This window comes from Pelobates fuscus, chromosome 1 (assembly GCF_036172605.1).
Source record: "Pelobates fuscus isolate aPelFus1 chromosome 1, aPelFus1.pri, whole genome shotgun sequence".
Classification (NCBI taxonomy): Eukaryota; Metazoa; Chordata; class Amphibia; order Anura; family Pelobatidae; genus Pelobates; species Pelobates fuscus.
The window spans coordinates 424,314,730-424,336,442 of NC_086317.1; the positions used below are offsets into that span (position 1 = coordinate 424,314,730).

The window sequence follows — 21,713 nt, forward strand, 5'->3', positions numbered from 1 at the left end:
TAGAGACTTTGCCACCTCATATAGTGAATACAGTTACCTGACTGAATCCAGATATTTGTATTATAAAGGTCATTCGGCCTACGCTTACGTCCTCATGAGTACATAGTGCCCTCCCATCCTTCTCTCCTAATGTCCCCACGAATGTATTTAAAAGTTTCATGGTGACAAAACTATTTCTTCTATTAGAAAACGGATTCACTCTCTCTGGTTCCATCTGGACTTGGAATAAGATACTGTGAAGTTCACGTTCCACTATTGTGTGCAATTGCCATAGCAAACTGTTTGTGGAGAATTATATAGGTATTCTCTTCCAGTGCTAAACGAAATGTTGCAGTAATTGCTTTATATCTCTGTAATACAATTATCAGATTAACAACTCACAAAATGGACCTTCCTTTTGTTCATACCAATTTGTTTCTGTTTATTTTATATCCCTATTGAAAAATTTGCTGTGTGTGTTGATGTTATGTAAATGAAACAGGTGATCGGTTCTTGATATATTCATCAAAATAAACACGTATAGATTTCTTCCTGGTCTTTTCACCGGTTTAAAAATGGTTCATGGTTTTTAAAATGTATTATTCATTTCATTATTATTCTATTTTTGTTTTTGTTTTTCTTACCGAGTGCCAAAATATTACACTGCATTTCAAAATGAGTGTTGATAATTATCGTTCTTTCATTGCAAATCAAAAAAGAACAAAAAGAGAAATCTTGTTTCTTAAAGGAATAGTTCATTAAAGGAACACTATAGTCACCTAAATTACTTTAGCTAAATAATGCAGTTTTAGTATATAGATCATTCCCCTGCAATTTCACTGCTCAATTCACTGTCATTTAGGAGTTAAATCACTTTGTTTCTGTTTATGCAGCCCTAGCCACACCTCCCCTGGCTATGATTGACAGAGCATGCATGAAAAAAAAACTGGTTTCACTTTCAAACAGATGTACCGTATATACTCGAGTATAAACCGACCCGAATATAAGCCGAGACCCCTAATTTTACCCCAAAAAACTGGAAAAACGTATTGACTCGAGGATAAGACTAGGGTGGGAAATGCAGCAGCTACTGGTAAATTTCTAAATAAAATTAGATCCTAAAAAAAATATATTAATCGAATATTTATTTACAGTGTGTGTACATAATGAATGCAGTGTGTGTATGAGTGCAGTGTGTGCATGAGTGCAGTGTGTGTATGAATGCAGTGTGTGTGTGTATGAATGCAGTGTGTGTGTGTGTGTGTGAGTGCAGTGTGTGTATATGAGTGCAGTGAGTGTATATGAATGCAGTGTGTGTGTATGAGTGCAGTGTGTGTATGAATGCAGTGTGTGTATGAGTGCAGTGTGTGTGTATGAGTGCAGTGTGTGTATGAATGCAGTGTGAGTGTGTGTGATGCAGTGTGTGTTTGTGTATGTGTTGCAGAGCCTTGGTGGGGGGTGGGCATTTTTATTATTATTTATTATTATTTTTTTATTATTATTATTATTATTATTTTAATATATATTTTTTTGTTATATTATATTATTATTATTTTTAATATTATTATTTTATTTATTTTATTATTTTTTTTCATCCCCCCTCCCTGCTTGATACATGGCAGGGAGGGGGGCTTTCACTCCCTGGTGGTCCAGTGGCATTGGCAGTTCAGTGGAGGGGGGCTGGCAGAGAGCACTTACCTCTCCTGCAGCTCCTGTCAGCTCCCTCCTCCTCTGCGTCGGTCCGGTCTGCTCCCCTGTTAGCTCCCAGTGTAAGTCTTGCGATAGCCGCACTATGACCCCGCGGCTCTCGCGAGACTTACATTGGGAGCTGACAGAGGTGCTGACTGGACCGGCGCAGAAGAGGAGAGAGCTGACAGGAGCTGCAGGAGTGGTAAGTAAACGCACACAGCCCCTTGTCTATATTATGGCAATGTAAATCGTCATAATACAGACACTGACTCGAGTATAAGTCGAGTTGGGGTTTTTCAGCACAAAAAATGTGCTGAAAAACTCGACTTATACTCGAGTATATATGGTAATTTACCTTAAATAATTGTATCTCAATCACTAAATGGAACTTTAATCACATACAAGAGGCTCTTGCAGGGTCTAGCAAGCTATTAACATAGCAGGGGATAAGAAAATCTTAATTAAACAGGACTTGCAATAAAGAAAGCCTAAATAGGGCTCTCTTTACAGGAAGTGTTTATGGAAGGCTGTGCAAGTCACATGCAGGGAGGTGTGACTAGTGACTAGTTAAAGGGATTTAACTCCTTAATGGCAGAGGATTGAGCAGTGTGGCTGCAGGGGCATGTTCTATACACCAAAACTGCTTCATTAAGCTAAAGTTGTTCAGGTGACTATAGTGTCCCTTTAAATAAAACTTTCAGCCCATCTGGCGTTAATTAAAAATAAATGTGACAAAACTCATTTCATTCACCCACTGCACAGTGCTGCGGAATAGTTTGGTGCTTTACAAATAGTAAATCATTCTAAGAATTACAACAACAACGACAAAAAAAAAAATAATAATAATAATTACATTTATATTTAAATCTGCATATTTTATGTACGTTTGCTAACTGTGCAAAATCCAGCAGACAGTCACAATTTTGCACCATTATCCCACTTGCCATTTTGTTTCCCTGTCAACCTACGTGATACCAATACCTTTTTACCCTGGTTAGCTGCCTTGATGGGCATCGTAACAAGTCCGACTCTTTACAGCTGTGTCCATCACCTAACTCATTCAAATTGTTACGCTCCCGACGCCATACTTGTCTTAACAAAGGATACACATTAGCATGAAGCAAGAAAAAAAATCAGAAGTGAGTTTCTCATTGCTGCTAAATTACTGATATACTTATTTTTTTGGCCATGTTTGTAATGCATTACCACAGTAATGCAGTAACAAAGAGGGCTATCTCTTTCCTGAAGTATCCCGTTTAAATACTACATTTGAAAGAATTGGTGTTTTGAGGTTCCTCTTCTGCAAAGATTATTTTTTCAAAACCATTCTAAAGTATACAATTAATGTCACCAATGTAAATAGGAATCCCCAGAGCAGAATCTCCATCATTGGAGAAAATGCTCCAGGGAACGAAATCTCTATAGTTATAGTTTCCCCTAGAGATAAAAAGTGACAATGAAGCAATAAAATATAAAGTGCACCTGTCATATTGGTGCTTAAAGCAGTTTTGTATCCAGCACAAAAAAGTAGCTGTTCCCTGTTTTAATTTATTAATTTTCACATGGGGTTCAGCTATATATTTATTTTTGTATAAAATCTGACTTAGAAATAGGCACAGTGTCTGTGGTGAAGCAAGAAAGACCATATAGACTGTCGGTTTTCACTGTCTGACCCAAGGTGTATATATATGGCTGAAATATCCTGTCATATACTAAAGGTAGGCAGTGGCGTACCTACCACGGTCGCAGGGGTCGCGTCTGTGACTGGGCCCCTCACCCCAGGGGCCCGGCCGCAGCCACTACCCCTGCAACTGTGGGCTGCCTGCATACCTTCTCGGCTGCACCGATCCAGGTCTGCGGTTCACGGGTGTCTGGCAGGAGGGGAGAGCATCCTCCCTGTGTGTAGCGTGGCCGAGTGGTCTGACAGGAAGTGCTCACTGTGAATGCACTTCCTGTCAGACCGGGAACCACGGCGAGAAGCAGGTACAGGAGGGGGGAAGAGATGGAGGAATAGGACACAGGGAGGGGGTAGAGGGAATGGAATATCGGCTGGGGGGAGGTTATGAGACACACTGAGGGGGAGAGGGAATGGGACACATGGAGGGGCTGGGGTGAGGAGGGTATGGGACATATGAAGGAGTTGAGGGGGGAGAGGGAATAGAACGCATGGAGGGGCTTTTAAGTTAAGTGAATGAGACACATGGGGGGCCTGGGGGTGGGTATGAGACACCTGGAGGAGCTGGGGGAAAGGAATTAGACACATGGGTAGGGGCAATTTTCGCATCGCGGTCCGGTGTTTTCTACTTACGCATTTGAAGGTAATGATGAGTTTTTCCTCATTTTTACAATTGTCCTGTTATTGTATGACAATATCCAGATTTGCCGTTATCAATTTTGGGATGTCTGTGTCTTAGAATGTCATGATAACTTTTCTGGTACCAGTTATCCTCCTCATCAGTTGCATTTTTTTTTTTTTATATAAATTCGTGTTTCCCAATCACATTTCCCAAAGCAGACAACCAGTTCAGAATTCAGTCCAGAAAAAAATCTATCAGAGCCTCTCCTTCACTCACTAACTAAATGATCTATGCCTCTAACTCTAAGATTTTTTTTAGATTCAGTCTGTAAAAATCTTCAGGGGTTTAAAAGTAGGACTGGCGTGTCATGGCATCGGCTTATTTAACATTGTTTTTTTATTTTTTTTAATGAATATGAAATAAATACTCCAGGTACCATAACCACTTAAATCTGCTGTGGTGGCTATGGTGTCAATGATGCCCTAGCATCCTTCCAGAGTAAGCAATTAAACAATTTAGGAATGGTTGGATAAGTTCCCTGGGTCTTGCCTGACGCCTACCAACACCTCTTTGCTGTCTGAATTTCTCCCACCGAGCTGGTTGTGCAGGCCCATGCTCAACTATTGTTCTCAGCCAATGATTGCAGCCCTGCAACGCAGACTTAACTCATTGAAGATAACTGAAGCTCATCCTTATTTATCCACATGGGGTCTGCAATCAGAAGCACTAGACTCCGAACATGGCATAAGCTCACCCGAGCACCACCTTACTGAATATTGACGATGAGCTATATTTGTACATTATTATTATTATTGCCATTTATATAGCACCAACAGATTCCATAGCCCTTACATGTTTTACTATATTGTGATGTAATTCCAGTAAAATACAAGTTTAGCAGGCTAAGATTGCCACAAGGCATATGTATGTATATGTGTTTGTAGTATCAGTTAGTTAATTACACGTAGCTAAGATACTGTTATCACTGTACTGACCAGGTGCAGGAATGTAAGAACTGGAATTACGCGTCCCTCTCCTTTGTATCAGATGAGCCACGTGGTTAGACCGGATGGATGAGTTTAGACTCTATTTATTAAATAGGTTAAGGGTATGTGTGGGTGTAGTTAATTGTGGGAGGAGCTACAGTGCTATATAAGGAATGTACTCTATGTATTCAGTACTCAGACTTTGCTGTATTTTGGTGACGCTAGTCCCTCTGAGTCCCGATCGGTGATCCAATAAAGAATCTCTTCCTTCCTGAAGAAACCTGTGTCCATCTCTCTGTGCTTGGCTTCCGTCAGTTTCTCCGGTATCATTTGGTGCATTGGCCGGGAAGCTCATCGTTCAACGGTAGCTGAGAGGCAGAGGCGTGAGACGGTCTATCTTTGCCCACGTTCTCTACGGCTGCACCCCTGAACTTCTGCGTGGACCTCCCTTCGTCTCGGCGCCACTGGTCTGTTGTCCAGGAGATCATCGGCCTCTACGTGAGAAGTGCTGGGGTGTCCCCGTCGATGAGTGTGAACTCAGGTTCAGGAACGAGGAGGTAAGACAACTGCTGTTTTAGACGGCAGGACCCACTAGGGGTATACCGATTGTGCGGTAGGCCCAAAGGGGTTTTGAATCTGTGTATCTGCCCCCTCTGTCGGAGGGAAGGAGCGAAGGCGCACCGCTCGATCGAACGCTCTTTAGTCAGACCGTTTGATTTGGTTAGTCAGGCGGGGTCCTGGTGTAAATAGCCCTAGCCGGACACCGGTGTCTTGTCTAGACTAGCGTTCTAGGGTGTATATTACGTTCGCTAGGTCGGAGGGACCGGGAGACTAAGCGGCGCCTGTGTAAATTCGGTTCGCTAGTTCTCATCCTATCTGGGCTAAGTGGGAAGGCGTGTAAATTTGGAACCCACTAGACTTTTGATAGTGCGACTAAGAGGTGCCTGTGTAAATTCGGTTCTCTAGCTCGCTATATATGTGGTGATTGGGCAGTGTGGCTAACCAAAACGGGTGTATATAGTTTTAGGTAGTCCATTCAAGGTACTGGCCAATAGTTTAGTTGGGAATTGTAAATGTGTTAACGATTGTTTTAGTAAAGTGTATATCTTGTTAGATAGCGCGAGCTCAGCCGTCTAGCGAGAGTGTTAATAGTGTGTTGCTGTATTATAGTGCACGGTACCATAACCCTGTATATTTACTGACATTATATAATAAGTACTAATCATTGTCGTCCATTGCATGTTTAACACCATAACCACTAATAATTGTATTGTGACCTTAACTTGTGCTTTGACCTATGCTAACCGTACTGTAACCGCTATTTGTAAAAGACGATGTTACTGGGGTGTGTTATAGACGGGTAATTCGTATATAGAGAATTATAGCGTGGGTGACTGTATAGTTACGCCAAAGGGCATAATATTGATTATATAGTGACTGGTGTAACAGCTGTGTGTGTACGGGAATTCCCTGAGTGTTTATTGTTATTGTGTACGTTTCACTTGGTAACCGTACCACGTGGTGCTGTTGCCAGAGGAAACGGGTGTGACTGTTGAATAGTACGCGTGTATAGTATTCGTTGTCGACGACGTTCCATTGTTAAGTATGGGTGCGTCGCAGTCAACGATTCCGGATCCCTTAGGATGTATGGTTAAGAATTTTAAAAAGGGATTCAAAGTTTGTGATTTTGGGGTAAAGATGTCTCCTGTACGTTTGGTCACTTTGTGTACTAGGGAGTGGCCTACTTTGGTTGCGGCATGGCCGCCACGTGGCAGTTTGGATCCAACTCTGGTACAGCGCTTACACGTGGCTGTATCGGGTAGGCCTGAACTTTACGGCCAGTTTCCTTATATTGACTGTTGGAGACAGGCCGTAAATGACTCGCCAAAATGGCTCCAGACATGCCACGAGGAGCAGTGTCGCCTCATGGTAGCTAGGACTTGCTCGTCCACTAGGACTGGTGTTAGGCCCATTTTGGACACGCCCCCTGAGTCCGAGATCCCTTTGCCGCCCCCTTACTTTCCGTTAAGAAGAAGTGACGCAAACGCAGGAAGTCCTGCACCCCTCCCCTCATTACCCTCATCCACTTCCGCTTCCTCCTCCAGTACAGGATCCACCCCCCCTCGTACTTAATCTCCCCTTCCGGAACCAGAATCCACCCCCATTAGAAACGAATATCCTGATTTGGCGCCACTTCAGACTTCCGGTCAAGCTTCATCTAGCTCGGCTCGAAGTGTTTTATTTACGACCTTTTCCCAAAACCGACCTCCCACATCCCCATACCCTATCTCTCCCCGACCGGAACCCATGACTGACGCCTCTCTACGTAGCCCCATCCAAACCCGACAGTTGACTGGTGCCCAACAATTAAAGCACTATCAGATGCCTCTTCGTCTGAATCCCGGGTCAGCTTATATCGATGCCGCAGGTCAAATGGCACACGCTGACCCAGTCTTCGTATATGTCCCATTTACCACAACCGATCTTTTAAACTGGAAGACCCATAATTCCTCGTATACTGAGAAACCACAAGCTATGACTGATCTGTTCACCTCAATAGTACAGACGCATAATCCGACATGGGCTGATTGCCAGCAGTTACTAATGACTTTATTTAACAATGAGGAAAGGACAAGAATAAATCAAGCAGCCATTAAAGCATTAGAGGATAGAGCCCGTGCTTTGAACCAAGCCAATCCAGCAGCATGGGCCGCGACACACTATCCCAACACCGATCCCGATTGGAACGTAAATGGTGCTGATATGGTTCAACTCAGAGCCTATAGAGACGCTATAATTGCTGGCATGAAAGCCGGAGGAAAGAAAGCCATTAACATGTCGAAGACAGTTGAGGTGATCCAGAAAAGCGATGAAGCGCCCAGTGTCTTTTATGACCGATTATTGGAGGCATACCGCTTGTATACCCCCTTTAATCCGGAAGACGCAGACAATTCCCGAATGGTTAACTCCGCCTTTGTCAGCCAAGCATACGGAGATATTAAGCGCAAGCTACAAAAGTTAGAAGGGTTTGCAGGTATGTCCATCACCCAACTAATGGAGGTAGCAAATAAGGTCTATATGAACAGGGATACAGAAAGTAAGAAAGAGGAAGAGCGCAAGATGCGTAAAAAGGCTGATATGCTAGCGGTAGCGATCGCAGGCGTAGATAAACGGGGCCCAGATAGAGGCAATAATAGATGGAGTAGGGAGCCTTTGAGTAGGGATCAATGCGCGTATTGCAAGGAAGAAGGGCATTGGAGGAACGAATGTCCGCAAAGAGAGCAGTACGAAAGAGACCAACCCAGGGCAGGCTACGGAAACTTTAGAGGTAGAGCGAGAGGTAGAGGAGGCCCCGGAGGGAGTAATGGTTATAGAGGGAGTAATGGGAACAGAGGAAGTGTTAGGGAAGACAGGTATATTCCAGCAGCGCAAAGGTCCCGCGATAGAGAAGGTAGGGACTTTGTAGGATTGGCTGACACTGTCATGGAGGACTATTGATACCGACCGGGCTCCATCCCCCTTGGTCGAGCGGAGCCTATGGTCGATGTATCAATAGGGGGGAAAAGGAGTGCGTTCATGATCGACACTGGTGCTGAACATTCAGTGGTGACTAATCTAGTTGCTCCTCCATCTGGAAGGACTATTACTGTGATAGGAGCAACTGGAAGAAGTGCTGAAAAACCGGTTCTTAAAAGTCGACTCTGTACATTGGGAGGCCACGTAGTAAAACACCAATTCCTTTATATGCCTGAATGTCCAGTCCAATTGCTGGGACGTGATATGCTATCAAAATTACAAGCGCAGATTACGTTCCTACCAAATGGAACAACATCCTTAAAGTTTAATGGACCTTCAGGTATTATGACTTTATCCGTACCAAAGGAAGAAGAGTGGCGACTTTATACAGTGTTGACTAGCCAAAACCCTAGGAGTGATGAGACATTGTTTAACATACCAGGAGTTTGGGCAGAGAACAACCCACCAGGACTGGCCCGCAATATTCCACCAATAAAAATTGAACTGAAACATGGGGTTTATCCAGTGAGCCTAAGACAATATCACATTCCGCAGAAGGCTAAGAAGAACATCCAATCCTATCTGGATAAGTTCATACGGTATGGTATCCTAAAATTCTGTACTTCCCCCTGGAACACCCCATTGCTGCCTGTTCAAAAGCCCGGTACAGATGAGTATCGACCTGTACAGGACTTAAGAGCAGTCAATGATGCGGTTGTTAGCATACATCCAGTTGTACCCAATCCATATAACCTGCTTGCTTTAATTCCGGGCGGGGCTACTTACTTCACAGTCTTAGATCTCAAAGATGCCTTCTTTTGCCTCCGAATTGCCGCAGAAAGCCAATGTATTTTCGCTTTCCAATGGGAGAACGCTGTAACGGGCTCAAAACGCCAAATGACTTGGACAAGACTGCCCCAAGGGTTTAAAAATTCACCTACCCTATTTGGTTCAGCTCTAAGTCAAGATCTACTGGATTTCGAGTCTATCCCAGGAGAATGTGTATTGTTACAATATGTAGATGACTTGTTGATAGCAGCAGTTACAAAAGAAAAATGTCAGCAAGCAACGCACGATCTACTACATATTCTCTGGAAGGCAGGATACAAGGTGTCCAGGAAGAAGGCTCAGTTGTGTTTGCCAACTGTCAAGTATCTGGGATTCCATATCTCTGAAGGTCAAAGGATTATGGGGCCAGAGAGAAAAGAAGCTGTCTGCCAAATACCAATACCCAAGAATAGAAGACAAGTGCGAGAATTCTTGGGGGCAGCAGGCTTCTGTAGGATATGGATTCCCAGCTATGCGATACTGGCAAAACCTCTGTACGCAGCCATCAAAGGTACAGAGCACGACCCCTTCTTATGGACCCAAGAACAGCAAACGGCATTTGAAGATGTGAAGAAGGCTTTGATGAGTGCCCCAGCATTAGGTCTACCTGATCACACACGACCATTCTACTTATATGTACACGAGCAAAGAAGAATGGCTGTGGGAGTATTGACACAGTACTTGGGATCATGGCAAAGACCTGTTGCCTACATGTCTAAGCAACTGGATGCAGTGGCCAGCGGACTTCCACCTTGTCTAAGAGCCGTAGCTGCAGCCGCCCTGCTAGTAGCTGAAGCCGATAAACTCACTCTGGGTCAAGAACTTTATGTACGAGTCCCACATGCAGTACAGACGTTGTTGGATTACAAAGGAAATCATTGGTTTAGTAACAGCCGTATGACCAAGTATCAAGCAATGTTGTGTGAAAACCCAAGAGTGCATTTAGAGACTGTAAACACCTTAAATCCAGCTACCCTTTTGCCGCAACCTACTGAAAGTCAACATGATTGTTTGGAAGTAATGGATGAAGTATTTTCAAGTAGACCAGATCTTCGTGATTTTCCCATCCAGAACCCCGATGTTCAATATTACACCGACGGCAGTAGTTATGTGAAAGAAGGGATCCGCTATGCAGGATATGCAGTGACAACAATAGACAAGGTGATAGAAGCTCGGCCACTGGCGAAAGGAACATCAGCACAAAAGGCAGAATTAATAGCACTAACACGAGCGTTACAATTGGCTGAAGGTTTAAGAGTAAATATCTATACGGACTCTAAGTATGCGTTTTTAACCACTCATGCCCACGGAGCTTTGTATAAAGAAAGAGGACTACTGAATTCAGAAGGCAAAGAAATCAAGTACGCAGCTGAAATCCTACAACTATTGGAAGCAGTGTGGGAGCCGAAAGAAGTCGGTATCATACATTGTCGAGCGCATCTGAGAGGAGATGGTGATGTAACCAAGGGAAATCGGATGGCAGATAGTGCAGCTAAGCGTGCTGCTGAATCAGGAAGACAGGAGTATGTGGGGCATATAGCTGCTCTTATACCAACTCCACTGTCCCAATGGACTCCAGTTTATACAGCTCAAGAAGAGGAGTGGTTAAAGACTGAACCGGGAAAGTATTTGGAGAACAAGTGGTATCAGCTAGAAGATGGAAGAATAGTCATACCAGCATCACTAGCGGTAGAAATTGTCCAAAATTATCACAACGGGACACATTCTGGGAGAGACAGTACTGAAGAATCTCTCAGGAAACATTTCTACATACCAAGATTGTCCAACTTGACTCAGGCCATTGTACGCAGATGTGTAACGTGTGCTAAGAATAATGCAAGACAAGGACCAGTAAAGCCACCAGGAGTCCAGTTTATGGGGGGACTCCCCATGTCCGATCTACAAATAGACTTTACAGTAATGCCTAAATCGGGTGGACATCGTTACCTGTTGGTAATTGTGTGCACCTATTCAGGCTGGGTAGAAGCATGTCCTACTCGTACAGAGAAAGCAGGAGAAGTTGTAAGATTCCTGCTACGAGAAATAATACCCCCATATGGACTACCCTGTTCTATAGGATCGGACAATGGTCCAGCTTTTGTTCATCAGTGCCTACAACAACTGACTCATATGCTTGGTATAAAGTGGAGGCTTCATACTGCATATAGACCCCAGAGTTCTGGTAAGGTAGAGAGAATGAATAGAACTATAAAGAACCAGTTGGCTAAAATGTGTCAGGAAACCCAACTTAAGTGGAACGTTCTCTTACCCATAGCTTTATTGCGAATCCGCAGTACCCCTACCAGAAGGATGGGCCTCTCTCCTTTTGAAATCATGTATGGGCGACCACCTCCCGTACTTGGTAACTTAAGGGGGGGACTTGAGTCAGTTGGGAGAAGGAATTACCCGGCAGCAGGTTGTAGAGTTGGGTAAGACTATGGAGGAGGTACAGAAATGGGTACAAGATAGATTACCTGTGAATATTTATCCCCCTGTTCATAGTTATCATCCAGGAGACCAAGTGTGGATTAAAGAGTGGAATAATGTACCGTTAGGGCCCAAGTGGAGAGGTCCTTATGTTGTTCTTTTGTCTACCCCTACAGCGATAAAAGTAGCCGAAGTAACTCCGTGGATACATCACTCCAGGGTTAAACCAGCAGCAGTCGATTCTTGGCAAATTACAGCAGATCCAGAGAATCCCTGCAAGATCCGGTTGAAACGCACTACTCAGTCGGAGTAACGAGGAATTATTGTGGATTACAAATTTTATTGTTACAGGTGTGAGTGAGAAGGCCATAATAAAGCCTGTCCGCTTACCAACACATAGTGTATAAGCCAGGAAAGTCTCGAAGGGACACCTGTGAAGACGAGCAGAACTCCATTCCCTGCAGCCCTCACATCCTGGAAGCTGAGGTTCCATCGCACGGACGAAGACTGAGGATGACGGCGAAAGATGTGCTTTTGATTGTGTTTATTTATATGTGTTTTTATATTCAGGAAGGTAGAGGTACCGACACTCCTAGCTGTGAGGTATGCATTAAGACTACGAGAACAGGTAACCATATTTCCCAAACCCTAATTTGGCATTCACAATACGAATGTAAAGGAGAGGTATCAAGATGTAGATACCTAAATATAGACTATAGTGTGTGCCATTTAGGAGTAGGAGAACCTAAGTGCTTCAGTCCAGAGTATCAACCTCGTACAATTTGGTTGACTCTCAGGAATGGAGATCCTCAGGGGACCCTAATTAATAAGACGGTGTTAGAATCCGTACATTCTTCGGGTGTTCTGCTATTTGATGCATGTAAGGCGATATCAAGTGGTAGAAAACCGTGGAATGTATGTGGGGATCTTAGATGGGAGAGGACGTATGGGTCTAATGATAAATATATTTGTCCCAGTAGTAAAAATAAATATGTGAGTCCTAGATGCCCAAATAAAGACTATAACTTTTGTCCATATTGGTCTTGTGTGGGGTGGGCGACTTGGGGACAGACAGTAGATAAAGACATGATAGTGACTAAGTTGCCGACTAGCCCTTATTGTAAGTCTATGGAATGCAACCCAGTCCATATACTTATTAATAACCCCGACAAGTTCCTAGATAAGTATGGAAATTTATTTGGGTTTCAGATATACGGGACGGGTTTAGATCCTGGGACATTATTGTTTATAGGAATAGAGACTGATACGGTATCCTCCCAGACTCATCAAGTATACCATTCCTTTTATGAAGAGATGAGTATAGATAATAAGATCCCCCATAACGCTAAAAACCTGTTCATTGACCTAGCTGAAAGTATTGCCGGTAGTCTTAATGTTACCAACTGCTATGTGTGTGGAGGTACTAACATGGGAGACCAATGGCCTTGGGAAGCAAAGGAGGTAATGTCCGGTTCTGAGGCAGTTGACCAACTAATATCTACACAAGCCGATTATCATTTGAGTGTTAGAGGTAAATCTGAGTGGAGATTAAAGACCTCCATCATAGGTTATGTTTGCATAGCAAGGAAAGGAATAATGTATAATACTTCTGTAGGAGAATTAACTTGTCTAGGGCAAAAAGCTTATGATGATGATACTAAAAATACAACTTGGTGGTCGGCTTCAAATGTCTCAGAACCATCTAACCCGTTTGCTAGATATGCCAGTTTAAAGGATGTGTGGTTTGATTTATCCATCACATCTACCTGGAGAGCCCCAGCAAATTTGTACTGGATCTGTGGTAAGAAAGCCTATTCGGAGTTGCCACAGGACTGGGAAGGGGCATGTGTGTTGGGTATGCTCAAACCATCCTTCTTCTTGTTACCGATTGAAACAGGTGAGACTTTAGGTGTTAAAGTGTATGATGTGAATCATAGGAAGAAAAGGGGACCCTTAGAGATAGGCACCTGGGAAGATAATGAATGGCCTCCCCAGCGTATCATAGATTATTATGGGCCAGCCACGTGGGCAGAAGATGGTACCTTTGGTTATAGAACCCCAATTTATATGCTCAACCGTATTATAAGATTACAGGCGGTGGTTGAGATTATTACTAATGAGACCTCACAAGCACTCAATCTTCTAGCGAAGCATAATACCAGGATGAGGACAGCAGTGTACCAAAATAGATTAGCCTTGGATTACCTTTTGGCAGTAGAGGGAGGTGTATGTGGGAAGTTTAACCTGAGCAATTGCTGTCTTCAAATAGATGACGAAGGGCAAGCAATAGCTGAGCTTACTAGCCATATGGTTAAACTAGTGCATGTGCCTACTCAGGTATGGAAAGGGTACAATCCAAGTAGTTGGTTTGGTAGCTGGTATGAGTGGTTTGGAGGGCTTAAGGCAGTGGTAGGTGGAGTCCTACTGATTTTACTGTTGTGTCTACTCCTACCGTGTCTTATACCCTTAGTAGTTAGGTCTGTGCAAAGCCTGATAGGAAGTATAGCAGAGAGGAAGGCTGCTGCACAGATAATGGCGATATATAAGTATAAGGCTCTAGATCAAGGAGAACCAATGCAGGAAGATGAGTGTTAAAAGATTCACATCATAAGATAAGTCTGGTCTGGTTCATGGTAACCTGAGGTATATGCAAACCAAGGTTAAGTGATGCCTCAAGTAATTGTGAAATATCAGAGGCATCAAAGGGGGGAATGTGATGTAATTCCAGTAAAATACAAGTTTAGCAGGCTAAGATTGCCACAAGGCATATGTATGTATATGTGTTTGTAGTATCAGTTAGTTAATTACACGTAGCTAAGATACTGTTATCACTGTACTGACCAGGTGCAGGAATGTAAGAACTGGAATTACGCGTCCCTCTCCTTTGTATCAGATGAGCCACGTGGTTAGACCGGATGGATGAGTTTAGACTCTATTTATTAAATAGGTTAAGGGTATGTGTGGGTGTAGTTAATTGTGGGAGGAGCTACAGTGCTATATAAGGAATGTACTCTATGTATTCAGTACTCAGACTTTGCTGTATTTTGGTGACGCTAGTCCCTCTGAGTCCCGATCGGTGATCCAATAAAGAATCTCTTCCTTCCTGAAGAAACCTGTGTCCATCTCTCTGTGCTTGGCTTCCGTCAGTTTCTCCGGTATCAATATGTATTTTTGTTTTGTGTTTTAAAAGTGTTTTAAAAGGCTCACATTTCCACAATAATGCAAAATATAAATAAGGAATAAAAAAAATAAAAAAAGATAACTCAAGCTCTTTTCAAGAGCTTCCAGAACCAGTGGAGCTAGTGGTGGGCAGCAGACCAGACCCAGATAAGTGCCAAACCATTCTTAAACGGTTTGACTTCTTACTCTAGGAGAGTTCTGAGACTCTCCTGGCACCATAACCACTACAGTCCACTGTAACTTATGGTGATTGGAATATTCCTTTAACTTACCGCTAATTTTTATTTGTTACGAGTTGTTACTGTTTTGTAAATATATCTGGAAAATTGCTGGTTGTATGCTGTGTTCTGGAACAGTGTTCAGTTAATTCCTTCCAAACTTATTTCAGGCAAAGCCATTACTCCTGGGAAACACTTCATTTCGGTCTGAAATCCTCCTTTCTGTATTAATTATAAAATGCCCTCTTGTTACCCACATGTCCTTAGAGAAGCTGGTAGTCAGATTATTGGACCAAAATAGTGTCAGAATAATGAGAGAATCCGATAAGGGAAAACCCACAAAGGAGTGCAAATAAGCCAATTAGTTGACACAAGTGCAGACTCAGAGAAAACACATGGTAAATGTATTATCAGAGGAGAAATGATCTCACTCCATTCAAACATGCATTTTCCTCCTGGTTTCTGTCTTCCCAAAATATTTTTTTTATTAACCTTTTGAGTAATGGTAAGATGTGGAGTGCATTGTGACATAGCCATCTGGCAATCAGTGTGTTAATAACTCCGATGTTGATGACGGTTAAAAAATATATTGTACTGAAAAGACCTTAAAAAATGAACAATATATACTAACAGTATAGTGCTGGAGTACCAGTTTAGGTCCCTGCACCCCCCTAAAATGGTATTTTACTGACCTTTTTTCTATTGTCAAGCTGGTCTCGACAATTTAAAAGATACGCACATGTGTAACTGTTGCATTTCCCAAAAAAATCCCCATCCTGCAGTGTCCTGTATTGAGACCAGGGAGTAATCAGCCAGTCAGAATCGTCCAATAACTTCTCAATAAGTGTTGAAGATTAAATTGAAACTTCTTCATATGATGTCCCAAATATTAGGGGTTATTTTTGGGTGAACCTCACAGGTTTGTAAAACGGCTCGAAAACTGTTTGATTAAAAAAAAAAAAAAAAAAAAAAAAAGCAGACATCAATAGCATCCTCACACATTAACCAGCTCAGATGGTTTCTTTAAAGATCATACAATAAAGAGGTTTTCTGTCAAAGAATCACTAAATGCACACCAAGAACCCTTGGACTGGCCTTGAATCTGACAATACAATTTAGGTGTATGGTATTGGCAGAGATCCAACTTATCACATTCCTCTTCGTACCGGACTGTAAAGTCAGTATATGTTCCAGTAATAAAACATGCTCTCTGTCAGTTTCCTTAATCATTGTGTGAATGTTTACAAGACCAGTAGAGTTCAGTGAAATCCTGCTTCCTGTGAAGATATCATATTCAGTTCTATTCCCATAGTCCTCTGCTTCTGAATCAAAATAGGTTGTTAATGTAATCTGTTGTAATTTCTTCATGCCTTAAACAGATCTGCTTTATATCTGTTAGGTAAAATGTTGAGTACATCTGACGTCCGTTTTTGAAGTATGTTATATATTCATTTGGGAAAAACTGGGCAAAGGCAACAGGCCCAGACACTGATCCATCAAGGTTAAACAAAGGATTTGCTGAGTTTCCGATGTCTGTTTATAAGTTGAGTTAAAATGGCGTAACAAGTTCAACCTTTTCTAATTTTCACAGTAATGCATGAAGCATTGGTGGTGTATTTTTGGTACCTGTAGTGTTTCCAGAACTACCAGTTTACAGACCCAAAATAGTATTTAAAGGGACAATCCCGGGTGCATTTTACCACCTGCGTTTTTACATTGCATTATGGGAACATATAGAGCATAAATCATGTGTTATCGTGATGCCAAGTGCATGATTTTGTAAAAATGTGAGAGTCTTTTGAAGCAGTTAATTTATTTCAACCACCTCTGGGTTTTACTAAATACTGAATTTTTTAAAAGATGAATGTACATATGGTCATTATAATCAACGTGCCTTTTGGCAAGCGAATTGTAAAATTCTGCACTATTTTCCTGCTGGCAACAATAGTTTCAAGTGTATGTTTTAATATTCATGGCGGGGGTGGGGGGGGTAAATTACAGTAATAGTAAGTGGGGGGCTAGACAACTTAAAACCTGTAAAATAATTACTTTCTTAAAAAAAAAATACAGAACATCTCGAATAGAGTGCAAAGAGAGAAGCAAAGAATTTTTTTAAAACTGACGTATGAAAGCAATCTTCACTTGTGAATGGCTTCGTGCAGACTGAACATTCAAGACGAGAAGTAGTCACTCTGGTTGGCTTGGAAGGCTTGCCTTGTTTTGTGTATATACACGTTATTGGACAAATCTTGTAACAGGGGGAAACTTGACTGTTAGAATACTCTGATTGGTTGGCTTTTCAGACTAAAATTCTAAGTGTGGGAAGGACTTTATAAGTTCAAGATACCAACATAACAATGGCTTGGTGGAGATGATTTGGGCCATATTGCATTGTAGGTTGATGAATTGGGAGAATGTGGAACTTGGTACCAGGTAAAAGAATTGGGACTTGGGCATACCATCTGTAAGGAGGGGCACCAATAGCAGAGGCGGCTCTAGACTTTATGAGGCCTTAGGCGAAAAGCAAACATGAGGCCCCACTAACAAAAAAGTGTCACATATACACATTGACGCACTGTCTACCTGTGTATGTGCCTGAGAGTGTGTCTGACAGAGAGTATCCTTGTGTGTGCGAATGTATGTCTCTGTGAGCATGTTTGTGTTTTTGTCTGAGACCCTATGTGTATGGGGTAGCTGATGGTGAGAGGGAGCGGGGGGTGTGATGGTGAGAGGGAGTGTACGGTGATGGTGAAAGGGAGCGGGGGGTTGATGGTAATGTGAGAGGGAGCAGGGGGTGATAGTAATGTGAGAGTGAGAGGGGGTAATGTGAGAGTGAGGGGGTTAATGTGAGAGTGAGGGGGTTAATGTGAGAGTGAGAGGGGGTAATGTGAGAGTGAGAGGGGGTAATGTGAGAGTGAGAAGGGGGTAATGTGAGAGTGAGAGGGGGGTAATGTGAGAGTGAGAGGGGGGTAATGTGAGAGTGGGGCGCGTAATGTGAGAGTGGGGGGGGGTAATGTGAGAGTGGGGGGGTAATGTGAGAGTGAGAGGGGGTAATGTGAGAGTGAGAAGGGGGTGATGTGAGAAGGAGGGGGTGATGGTGAGTGGGGGGAAGCTGAGGGTGGTGACGGAGGGTTATGCTGAGGGTGGTGATGCTGAGGGTGGTGGGGGGTAATGCTGAGGGTGGTGAGGGGTGATGCTGAGGGTGGTGATGCTGAGGGTGGTGGGGGGTGATGCTGAGGGGGGTGATGCTGAAGGTGGTGGGGGGAGTGATGCTGAGGGGTGGTGAAGCTGAGGGTGGGGTGAGGCTGAGGGTGGTGGGGGGTGAGGCTGAGGGTGAAGGGGTAATGGTGAGGGTGGTGGGGGTGAGGCTGAGGGTGGGCAGGGGTGAATCTGAGGTTGGGCAGGGGTGAAGCTGAGGGTGGGCAGGGGTGAAGCTGAGGGTGGTGGGGGGTGAAGCTGAGGGTGGTGGGGGGTGATGGTGGTGGGGTGATGGTGACGGTGGTGGTGGGTGTAGCTGAGGGTGGTGGGGGTGAGGCTGAGGGTGGTGGGAGTGATGGTGGGGAGGGGTGATGGTGAGGGTGGTGAGGGGTGATGGTGGTGGGGGGTGATGGTGGTGGGGGTTAAGCTGAGGGTGGTGGGGGGTGAGGCTGAGGGTGGTGATGGTGGATGATGGTGGTGGGGAATGAGGCTGAGGTTGGTGGGGGGTGATGGTGACGGTGGTGGGGGGTGAAGCTGATGGTGGTGGTGGGTGTAGCTGAGGGTGGTGGGGGTGAGGCTGAGGGTGGTGGGGGTGATGGTAGGGAGGGGTGATGGTGAGGGTGGTGGGGGTGATGGTGGTGAGGCTGAGGGTGGTGGGGGGTGAGGCTGAGGGTGGGGAGATGGTGGTGGGGGTGAGGCTGAGGGTGGGGTGATGGTGGTGGGGGGGTGAAGCTGATGGTGGTGGTGGGTGTACCTGAGGGTGGTGGGGGTGATGGTGGTGGGGGTGAGGCTGAGGGTGGTGGGGTTGATGGTGGTGGGGGGTGAAGCTGAGGGTGGTGGGGGGTGATGGTGGTGGGGGGTGAGGCTGAGGGTGGTGGGGGGTGATGGTGAGGGTGGGGGTGAGGCTGATGGTGGTGGGGGGTGAAGCTGAGGGTGGTGGGGGTGATGGTGGTGGGGGGTGAGGCTGAGGGTGGTGGGGGGTGATGGTGAGGGTGGGGGTGAGGCTGATGGTGGTGGGGGGTGAAGCTGAGGGTGGTGGGGGTGATGGTGGTGGGGGTGAGGCTGAGGGTGGTGAGGGTGATGGTGGTGGTGAGGCTGAGGGTGGGGTGGTGGGGGTGAGGCTGAGGGTGGTGGGGGTTATGGTGGTGGGGGTTGAAGCTGAGGTTGGTGGGGGGTGATGGTGATGGTGGTGGTGGGGGGTGAAGCTGAGGGTGGTGGGGGGTGATGGTGGTGGTGGGGGGGTGAAGCTGAGGGTGGTGGGGGTGATGGTGGTGGGGGTGAGGCTGAGGGTGTTGGGGGTGATGGTGGTGGGGGGTGAAGCTAAGGGTGGTGGGGGTGATGGTAGTGGGTGAGCCTACCTTTCCCTGGTGGTCCAGTGGGCTCCCTGGTGGTCCGGTGGCCCCTGCTCCCGGTCTGCAGCTCCACAGAGCTGCAGACCGTGTAATCTCGCGAGATTCAGAGCGTTGCCGTGGTAACCCGCGGCAACGCTCTGATTGGCCAATTCTCGCGAGTCACATGGTCTGCAGCTCTGCACACTGCGGAGCTGCAGACCAGTGTCTGCGGTTGCCGGCCTGGCAGCAAGGAGGGGCCTCGCACCCGGCGGCATACTGGGCAAGCCGCCGGGCCCCCTCCTGGTGTCAGGTCTTCGGTCACTGACCGAGGACCTGACACACTCTGCCAACAGGCGGTTTAGGCGGCCGCGAGGCCCCAGCCAGCGCGATGCCTTAGGCGGCCGCCTAAACCGCCTAATTAGAGAGCCGCCTCTGACCAATAGTATTGAAATATCAATAGGGCAGAAACATGTTCATTTTGTGTTGCAATTGCTGAAGGAGATAGTGCCAGATTTCCCAAAAGGTTACCTTGGAAGGCAGACAATCTGAGATAACGGCACTACCAATACTTGCACTCCCTGCTTGCCAAACTGAATGTCTGAGAGCTATGGTAGTTCTGCGCATGATCTATGCTGGCCAGGAGTGTTGGCCCTTGTCAGGCAAGTGAGAGCACTGGCAGTAAGGTGTCGTTTGGGGTAAATGAGGACAGGGTGTGGGCTCTGCGAGGGTGAGAGAGCCATAGTTTAAATGCACCCAATTCTGCGTATTTTAAAGAATCCAACCACATATTTCCTTGTGAGAGGTTCCTTCATAGTATGACGATAGGAGAGAGGGCATCATCTTTCATGGTGAACCCCAGACGATGCCCCAGCTCTGTACTGGTGGAGGGGGACAACATCATGGACCTTTGTTTGTTAGTTGGTGCTACCCATTTAACCCATTTTTTATTTTTATATATATATTTTTTTATACCTCTCCACCCAATTTATTGAAGAGCCCCTATTTACACCAGCACATAAAAGAGACCCTGTTACGCCCCCAACACACACAACAGCCCTTATCTCTCCTTTACCACACACTACAGCCACCGAACACACACAACAGCACCTTTCAATCTCAAACACACATTGCAGCCCATATCATCCCTGCGCACATACATTACAGCCACAATTTCCCCTTCCCCTAAGACATACACCATAGCCCCATTAACCCCACAAATCACACAACACACACTAAAGCTCCCATGCCCCTAAGTACACAAACTACAACCCCTAGCCCTCTAAATACACTGGGGTCTCTATTCACGTACAGCCCCTATTCACATGCACACACATACAGCCACAAACAGCCTCCTCGCAACAGCACAAGCAGCATCTCCCCACATACAACCGCACAAGCAGCCCTCCCGAACTCACACAACCCCACATGCATCCCCAGAAACAATGAACAACACAAGAGACCACATTGAACACCCCGCCAAACCGGCACATGCAACCTCATCAAGAAAACTGTCTTGGGGCAGCAAGGGGGTTAAATCCGGCCCTGGAGTTCTCTGTGTTTGATGGTTTGAAGATTTGGGATTTTGGTGAGTAAGGGGAACATGGACTGCGGGCAGCATTTCATCCTTGGACTCAAATAGCTCAGTATTGTGGTATATAATGCAGAAAAATGAGTGGCAATCCCAACCTGGAGGGTTTCCTAAGAAAAAATATAAATTAAATGTGACCATTATTCTGTCATCACCATTTCTAAGCATATAAGACCATCTGATTTAACTTTATTTTTTACCCTGCAGGTCAGATTACAGCCGCCTGTCCTCCACAAGCAGTAAGTATATTCTTGGGTAATTGTTTTTTTGTTTTGTTTTTTTCTTCAAACATAAAAACCGTCTTTAATATAGTTTATGTTGTATATAATTGTAAAATATTTTTTTGACCAAGAACATGTTTGTGTTTTTATTAGTGTATACAGAATCAGAATTGGACATTAGTTATTACATATTTAGTTTTAAAATATCAACGATTACGGTAATCCCTTTGGAAAAGATTAAATGTCACAGTAAAA

General features: G+C 44.7%; 2 protein-coding genes across 4 annotated transcripts in view; both read left to right on the top strand.

The window, feature by feature from the left end:
• The window catches only part of FAM124A (family with sequence similarity 124 member A), a 61,953-nt gene that overhangs the window by 4,163 nt on the left and 36,077 nt on the right, over positions 1–21,713 (top strand). For 2 of the 3 annotated variants that reach the window (XM_063444844.1, XM_063444845.1), the window contains exon 2: positions 21,445–21,476. The exons of the other annotated variant lie outside the window; for it this stretch is intronic. In XM_063444844.1, the coding sequence (XP_063300914.1) occupies positions 21,445–21,476 (32 nt within the window). The remainder of the gene's footprint in view (positions 1–21,444; positions 21,477–21,713) is intronic. 3 annotated transcript variants of the gene reach the window in all.
• On the top strand, positions 8,693–11,948 carry LOC134600943 (uncharacterized; the record flags this gene model as incomplete). Its single annotated transcript, XM_063445337.1, has 3 exons — positions 8,693–10,801; positions 11,204–11,683; positions 11,721–11,948. Coding segments are annotated over 3 exons (2,817 nt in total), but the record flags the coding sequence as incomplete, so codon positions are not given.